The 8681-nt window shown below is 54.4% G+C and overlaps 1 protein-coding gene across 1 annotated transcript; it reads left to right on the top strand.

Moving 5' to 3' along the window:
- The first annotated feature begins 3068 nt into the window (after positions 1-3068).
- PIM3 (Pim-3 proto-oncogene, serine/threonine kinase) lies at positions 3069-8408 on the top strand. The gene is made up of 6 exons (XM_054805125.1): positions 3069-3831; positions 4190-4299; positions 4470-4520; positions 4830-5193; positions 6469-6645; positions 6811-8408. Exons 1-6 carry the CDS (start codon positions 3747-3749, stop codon positions 6993-6995), a joined length of 972 nt encoding a protein of 323 aa, XP_054661100.1. The 5' UTR covers positions 3069-3746; the 3' UTR covers positions 6996-8408.
- The last annotated feature ends 273 nt before the right edge of the window (positions 8409-8681 follow it).

Genomic DNA, 8681 nt, shown 5'->3' with positions numbered 1-8681 from the left:
AACTCTCATGGATCTTCTGTATTTCTGTGCCTGACAAACGCCTGCTCAGGGACTGCTGCACAGAAAAAAATGATTTGTACATCAAAGAACAAACTGGCATCCTACCCATGAATGATTTTCCATTTATAGTTGCAAAGCCACTGCTAAAGAGGCCAAAACTAGTTTATAAAATATTTCTGCAGCTATAATTGTTTAGGACCACTGAACTGCATGTTCCAAGCCAGATCAAAAGGAGCACCACAAACCCATGAAAGACTTATGTGTAAAGACAGGGTAAATTCCATGTCTGGGATCCATCTGTAATTCTGTCAAACCAAGAGTCCTTGTAGCTGTATACAAATTAAATGTCTGTCTGCCAAAATTAAGTGAACAAAGAACAAATACCCCCTTATCACTTTTTTACAGTAACTACCTTGTTTTATTTAATGTTAAATATAAAACGCCCCTCCTTTTACACTGTTGTGAAAATACAAATCAGATCAGGAGTTATACCAATGCCAGACATTAATCATGGTCTTTTTTCAATTACCATTTTGCTTCAAATGTAGATCTGTAAAGGTATGCTATATTCTTTGGACTCAAAAGTATTACAGCTGAAGAAGACATAGCTTAAACTCAACAGGATTTTGAGGAAACTATTATTTTCTTGAACAGGTTCAAGGCACGTATGTCACTCATGTACCATAGACTGACAACACAAAGATGGATTTAAGAGCTTGCAAATGCAGCTGGAATGAAAAGGCCTGATGTTTTTACGTTTGCGGACTAGTGATACATGCATGATTTCTCATGCTTAGCTATGTAAAGAAACAGGAATTAATAACTACTTGGAGTGTTAATTCCCTAAATAATCAGCACTTATGTATATTAATATTTCATGCCAGTTTTCTCGCTTTAAAAATATATGCTATTTCAAAAACCAGAGATCTCATTTTGGAAGTGAGAAACACTTCCTCTCCATTTAAAACAATACTCATAACAAGCCACTGATAAGGATTATAGCAAAAGACAGATACAGCTGAATTCTTTAAAATAAACCTGGAACATGTATTGCAAGACCATTAAATCTTCCTACTGTTTGTACTTGTTTATATTTGAGCAGCAATAAACGTAAGTATAGCATGCATATGCCATTATCTGGAGAAACTAGTAAATCCAAATCATTAGCTTTACAAAAAAAAAAAAAATCTGTAAACGTGAAACCTCCTGAATTCTGCAGCTGCTCAATAAATCGAATGGTTTAGTTTGGTTCCTCTGCAAATACCACGGTCTGTATGAGAGGTTGTAACTTTTATAGCTCAACTGATCTATCTTCAAAAAACACATTCTGGGACATGAAGGGTTGAAACTGCGCCTGAAAACTTGACCTTTACATCAGCTGGTCTAATCTAATAAAAGATATTACCTCTCCCTAGAAGCCCTTGCTTTGTTTATGGGCATGACTGCCTGAGATTACAGCACTACTATTATCAGACAATGCCAACTGCAGGGCTCTCCCAGTGCCCAGGGTGGGAAGGACTGCCAGCTCTTCAGTGACTGACCAAAAATAACCTCACGTTAGGGATCCCCGTGCAGCACCGGTATCTCCAACTTCACTGTTTTCAACAGACGGGAGGTGAAACGCTCCCGTTACGCACCCGGGACGGCGGTGGTGTAACAGGGGCGGCAGTGCCGGGGATGCGGAGGCGCTGGCCGCTTCGGTTGTCTGCAAACGTCGTGGTATTCCCCGGCCGAGCTTCCGCCTTGCGCGTCCGCACGCCATTTCTCCGCTTACACGCATCTGGGCAGTACTCTTAAGTAGCTGCTGGAACACTTATTAAGATATTGTTACCCACCCAGCACAGCACTAATTAATTTCTGCATCAGTGGCCCACAGCTTTTGCTGGACAGCCACTCGGCCGGATCCCCTGAATGCCCTCGGGCCTTCCTCCCCGCGCCGGGCTCCCCCAGCCGTCTCGCTCTCCCCTCAGGCGAGGCCGGTGCCGGGGTCCTCAGGGCGGCAGCGCCCCAAGAGCCGTTAACCGCCCCCCCCGGCACCGCTCCGGGCGCGGCGGGGGACGCCTGATGGAAAAGGGTGCCTCGCGGAAAGCCGCGGTGAAAGGCCCGTCGGAAGCGGGCACTCAAAAGCCGCCCTGCAGCCGGCCGGGCAGGGGGAGGCCGCCCCCGGCCCGCGCCCCGCCGCCGCGCCCCGATTCCTTTTGATGCAGCGCCCCCTGCGGGGCGGGGGGGCGGCCGGCGCTGCCGGGCGGCTGAGGCGCCGCGGACGCGAGCAGCGGCATGGCCGGGACGGGGAACGGCTTCGTGTCCTTCCCCGGCGCGGCGCCTGAGCGGGGGAGGGGAGGGAAGCGCTCAGCTCCTCCGAGGCGCGCCGCAGGGGCACCGGTGCCCGCCGTCGCGCCGCATCGGTCCCGCGGGGCTTCCGCGCAGGGGATCTGACTGAGGCAGGCGCGCAGGGCGGCCGGCGTCCCCCCGCGCTGGCACGCCGCCGGGCTGCGCCGAGGCGACAGGGGCAGCGGCGGGGCGGAGAAATCGCCGCGGAGGGCGGGGGGAGCGCGCCACGCGTTACTTCGGCGAGCACCGGCTTTCGGAATAAGCGGGCTTTGACACGCCGTACCGCCGACTGCCCGCACCGCAGGCCGAGTCCGCCGAAGCCGCGGCCCGGCGTGCCCCGGCGGTGGCGGTGGCGGCGCCCCGCCCCCGCGCGGCCCCAGACGCAGCGTCCCGGCCGGCCCGGCGCGGAGCGGCGCGGAGCGACCTTCCCGCAGCCGCGGGGCGGGGCCGGGGCCGGGTCGGCGCTCCGCGGCATTCCCGCCCTGCCGCCTGGCCCCGCTCCGCCGCATGCAAATGAGGCCCCTCCTCATTGGCCGCATCGGTAGCCTTTGAAAAGGCGTCCCTCGATTGGCCGCGCGGAAATGTTAACGCAAACAGGAGAATCTCTCCCACCCCCCCCGGTTTTTTTTTTTCCACCGCTAATGTGTGATGCGTGCCTCAGACAGTCTGTAACTCTGCGCGCCGCTTACTACAAGTAAGTAGTTCCCTAGCCCCCTGCCCTCCCTCTCCCTCCCCCCCCGCCCCCTCCCGGCCGCACCGTGGGGCGGGACGGCAGGCTGCAATCCCAACCGCCGCACCGCGGGCGCCCCGGCGCGGAGGGGAGGGGGCGGCTGGGGCGGCGGGGAGAGGTGTTTCCCCCTCCCCCGCGGAGGGATATCCTCGGCTCGCTCGCCGCGCTCTGCCCGCACCAAAATATTGGGAGTTAAGAGGCGGCTCGGCGGCGCCGCCGGCTCAGAAGCGCGCGGGCAGGCACGGCGGCGCGCGGCTCCTGCGCCCGCCACGGCTCCACTGCGGCGCCCAGCCCGCTCCCCGCCGCGGCGGCCCCCGCAGGGGCGGGTTTCACGCGCGGCCCCGCAGCCCCCGGACCCGCCTGCCTCCGCGGACGACTCCGGTTCTGCCTGCGCGTCCCAGCGCCCTGAGCGGCTCTCGCCGGTGAGAAGAGGGAGAGCGGGAGCGGCGCCCTCGCCGACTGCCTTTCGCCCGAGGACTTGGTGCGACCGCCGCGTGGATCTGTGCCGGCGGGGACCCCCGAGGACTCCGTCGGTGCCCGCTCCCGGCCGAGGAGAAGGTCTCGGCGGCCCGCCGCCTCCAGCCGGCTCCGGAGAGAGGAGAGCCGCGCCGCGCCGACGAGCGCTCAGCCGGGAGGACGCCGGCGGTGCTGCTGCGGGGGACTCGCCGTACCCCCCCCTCAGAAGATGTTGCTCTCCAAGTTCGGCTCGCTGGCTCACATCTGCAGCCCCACCAGCATGGACCACTTGCCGGTGAAGATCCTCCAGCCAGGTACGGCGGGACCGGCGCCGGGGCTGGGGTGTCCCCCTGCGAACGCAGCGCGCCGGGCGGGGCGCGGACCGGCCCCTGCTAGCCCGGGGTGAGGGGGACGGCGCCCCACGGCCCCGAAACTTAGGGGTGCGCTATTTTTCCTTTTTTTTTTTTTACATTGGAAGAAGACAATTTACTAAAAAAAAAAAAAAAGCTTTGGTCAGAATTAGGGCAGCGTACACAATACGTGTTCACCAGGCACTTCATTTTGGGGCTTTTATTATTTTTCTTTTTTTTTTTTTTTGTTTGTTTTAATTTTCGGCGAAGCGCAGCGCGGCTGCGGACACTAACGCGGTGTGTTTCCCTCTCGTTTCCCCAGTGAAAGTGGAGAAGGAGCCGTTCGATAAAGTCTACCAAGTGGGCTCCGTGCTGGGCAGCGGGGGCTTCGGCACCGTCTACGCAGGGAGCAGGATCGCCGACGGCTTGCCGGTGAGGCGCGGGGTGGCCGCACAGCGCTTCCCGGGCGGGGGCGGCGGGCGGGCGGCAGAGCGGCGCGGCGCGGGAGGCTGCGGGCGCGGCCCGGCCCTTGGCGGCGGGGCGCAGGCTGTGCTGTGCCCGCCCCGCCGCTCACGGCGCCTCCTTTCCTTCCCGCTCCGCAGGTCGCCGTGAAGCATGTGGTGAAGGAGAGGGTGACCGAGTGGGGCACGATTGTAAGTACCCGGGGGTGGTGGTGCGCTCCGGGGACGCTGCGCGGCAGCGGGGCTCCGCCGCGGCGGGGCTATTGTGTGGGCGGCGGGGCCCGCCCCGCTGGCGCGGCCTCTGCGTCGGGGGGGGAATTTGGCGGGGGTTCGCCGCCGCAGCGCCGCGCCCGCCCCTCGGACTGCGGCAGCGGCGGAGGGGGCCCGCCGGCCGCGCCCTCCTCCCCGCCTTTCCCTCCCTCCCCTCAGCGCGGGGGCGCCCCGGGCCGCGCCTGCCCCCCCCCCCCCCCCGCGCTGACCCGCGCCCCTCTCTCTGCCCAGAGCGGCGTCATGGTGCCCCTGGAGATCGTCCTCCTGAAGAAGGTGGGCTCTGGCTTCAGAGGGGTCATCAAGCTGCTGGACTGGTACGAGCGGCCCGACGGCTACCTGATCATCATGGAGCGGCCCGAGCTGGTGAAGGACCTCTTCGACTTCATCACGGAGAAGGGCGCCCTGGACGAGGAGACGGCCCGCGGGTTCTTCCGGCAGGTGCTGGAGGCGGTGCGCCACTGCTACGGCTGCGGCGTGGTGCACCGGGACATCAAGGACGAGAACCTGCTGGTTGACCTCAGGACAGGCGAGCTGAAGCTGATCGACTTCGGCTCGGGGGCCCTCCTCAAGGACACGGTCTATACCGATTTCGATGGTACGTGCCCTCCCCGCGCCCGGGGCGGCCCGGCTGCGCCGGTTCGGCCAGACCCCCGCACCCCTCCCGGGGTGATGCCCTCCCTGTAGCTGCCGCTTATCCCGTTTCTGGCGTCGGGCAGTAACGAGCGATGCCTCTGACGCGGGGGTTCATGTCAGGTCTATCGGTAATGGAAACCTTTGGACCCGAAGCAGCTTAGGGGTGTTCAGTTGCGTAGGAAAGAAGCGATTCCAGGCAGTGACGCAGCAGTTTATATTTCCCTGTCTTGGAAAAAAGCGGGTTTTTTTCCTAGAGGGCGATCTGTTTACATGGAGGCTTCGCCAGTGTCGGATGTTTCCGTGTGCGGATATGCAGTTTTTTATATGCGGTGCTTTTCTTAACTTGAAGCGGTAGCTCCCCCCCGCCCCCTTTCCGCCGATGTCCTGGAAATCCCGCATTGCAGATTTTAAAGCGATGGGGGTAAATACGCTCTCTCGAAATGACTTGAGGTTCAGGGCCGGGCTCGGGCGCTTTAGAGAGGGGAAAGGTGCAGATAATGCTGCGTGTGACAGGAGGGAGCATCTCCCCCTGCGCTTTGAGTGTGACGGATGTATCGGGGGCGTCTCTTCCCTGCCCCCAGCTGCCGCACTCACATCTGTTTGTTGTGAAACCCGAAGCCCTGCCGCACGTGACCCCCGGCATCACGAATTCCCGGTTTTGTTTGGTATCCAGGGAGCCCGCGGGCACCGGGGGCGGGTTGCGAGAAGCTGCCGCAGAGAAGCCCGGGGGAAGGGGGGGGGGGGGCGGAGGGGGCTTAAAAACGTAGAAATCGTAAGCGGCCCTATTTTGTTTACTGCCTGGCGGAATTGGATAAAGCAGATTAGCCCGGTGTAAGACGGGCAGACCTGAGTTTCACCTTCTTGCCGGCCTCTCGTCTCCTCCCCGCCAGCCCCCTTTGTCCTTTTGTGTCTATTTTTGGTGTGATGCTGCAGACGCCACGTGGTCAGTGAAAGGGAGCTTGCCTGGGTAAACAGTCAGCTGATGGGGCTGTGTTATTCCTTGCAACAAAATAGCACAACGCAATGGGCCAAGTCTGTTGATGGTGTAACCCCGTGGATGACCTGAAATTACACCGCTAATTGCTTTGGCCCATAACAATTTAAAGCTGCCTTTTTTTTTTTAAACTCCCAAATGACAAGTTTATGAATTTAAATTAGCCCTGCTAAAAGGAGCTGAACAATGGAGAAACACTCTAAACCTTAATTTTTCTTTTTTTTTTTTTTCCCCTGCTTTTAGGAACGAGAGTATACAGCCCTCCAGAGTGGATCAGATACCACAGATACCATGGGAGGTCAGCAACAGTCTGGTCTCTGGGAGTTCTGCTGTATGATATGGTTTGTGGAGACATCCCTTTTGAGCAAGATGAAGAAATCCTGAGGGGCCGATTATACTTCAGGAGAAGAATTTCACCTGGTGAGTTGTATAGGGGTCAAATGGGGGCGCTTTTTTTTGTCTTTTGTCTTATTTTAGTAGTTATCTACATTTGAGCTTGTATGGGCAGATTTTTTTATTCAGGATTGTCTTTTTACTTTCCTAGTCTAAAACTGGTTTTGTTTCTGTGGTTTTTATTTGTTACAGAATGTCAACAGCTGATCAAATGGTGCCTTTCACTGAGGCCTTCAGACAGACCAACACTTGAGCAAATTTTTGACCATCAATGGATGCACAAATCTGAAGTAGTAAAGTCTGAGGACTGTGACATAAGGCTACGGACCCTTGATACTGATGTATCTAGCACAAGTTCAAGTAATGAGAGTCTGTGAATTACTAAGGACCTCGCACTGGGAGGGGAGCTACAAGCAGAAAGACCACAGTGCTGCTGCCAATACGTAGGAGGGGCTAGAAAAATGCATTCATTATTCTGTAGTTGAATCTTTGTCTGAGGGACTTGATTTTATTTTCCCCCTTTGCTGGTTTCTGCTTTGGAATGAGAGATTTCCTTTGGAAACGCTGATGTTTGGGAGTTGCAGGCCAGTACTTAGTCAAAGACTGACCTTATTAAGAAAGCAGTGACCTCTTGAATACATGGTAAACTTTTTTGCTCTCATAGAGCCTGGACTAGATTTTATTTGCTTTTGAGTGCCTTTTTGAAAGCTGCTTCAGTGGGACTTTCTTTTTTGAGCTGTGTATGTCCAAAGAAGATCCAGTTCATTATAGGAATTTGCTCCCTTTAGACTCAGTGCTGGAGGAAGCAGCTCCTATGATGCATTGGAGAACATGTTCGGTGATTGAATGAAGTAGTCCCATCCACTGGTGATGGAATACTTGAACACAGACATTTCACTCCTGCCCCCCCCCCCCCCCCGGCCCTTTCCAAATCCAACCCACCTCTGCTGCTCAAAATATTTCCTATAGCCTGCACAGAAATATGAACAGGTATATCAGCTTTTTTTATCAGAAACATTTATTCATGTTTCCTTTTATCATCTCTACCACTGGGCATGAGAAGCCCCTTTCTCAACTCCCCCCGGCCTTTTGTCACCCTGCGAGTCTTAAAGTATGTATGGGCATGTTGAATGCACAATCAATGCAATATTCAAGGACTTTACTTTTTTTTCCATACCTGTATAATGTGTTTATGTAAACTTGGTTTTTCCCATGTACTATACAGTTATTTATTGTTTGGAGTTTAGAAGACCTCCCACAGGTTTCAGCTGTGGCTATTTATTTGGTTAATTTATTTGGTTAGAGTTACTCAACACTGTGCTTTCCCCTCCTTCTCCCCATGGGAATTTTAGCGGATTACCCATGGCACTTTTTTTCTGCATTCCTGTCAACTTTTGTTTAAAAAAAAAAAAGACAAAAAAAAGACTTTTCTGACCTTATCAATTTTTGTTGGAAGATGGAAAATTGTTGTACAAAGTCTAATTTAAGGGAAATAGAATGACTTTTTAAAGTTAGTATGCCTTTTGTCTGGTATTATTGTACCAGAAATGTAAAGTAATGCTGTTTGGAAGGGTTTTAAATTATTGACATTGTACAGTCTCCGTGCATTGGCTCTGGAAGGTAGAGTGGCAGAGTCATAAACCTTAATTTATTTTAATAGCTGTGTTTCTGTGATCTGGTTGCATTTATGCAGCTTGGATTTGGATTTTTTTCTTCTGTTTAACAGTGTGAAATGTATGGAGATCATATTTTTTATACAGGTATTTCAATTAAACTTTTTTTGTATATAAGTTCTGTGTTTGTGTGCTCACTTTTATCTTCACCGTCACTCTTGATGCCAGCTGGGGAACACATATTCTGTTACCTTCCCTACCTTGTAAAGGCCTACAGGAGCTGACCCAGAGTTAGTAGGAGTTAATATGTCTATGTTATTAAGCACCAACCATTTTTGGAAGAATTAAGCAATCCCTCATCTTGGCTGAATCTACTTCTGGATCACTGTATTTGATGTTGAACTGGAGAAGGTGTACAATACAACACATAGAAGGGAATTGACCAGTAAT

Source organism: Grus americana, chromosome 1 (genome assembly GCF_028858705.1).
Source record: "Grus americana isolate bGruAme1 chromosome 1, bGruAme1.mat, whole genome shotgun sequence".
Lineage (NCBI taxonomy): Eukaryota > Metazoa > Chordata > Aves > Gruiformes > Gruidae > Grus > Grus americana.
Note: the sequence above shows the minus strand (reverse complement) of the source record. Positions and strands in the feature narration are given on the sequence as shown.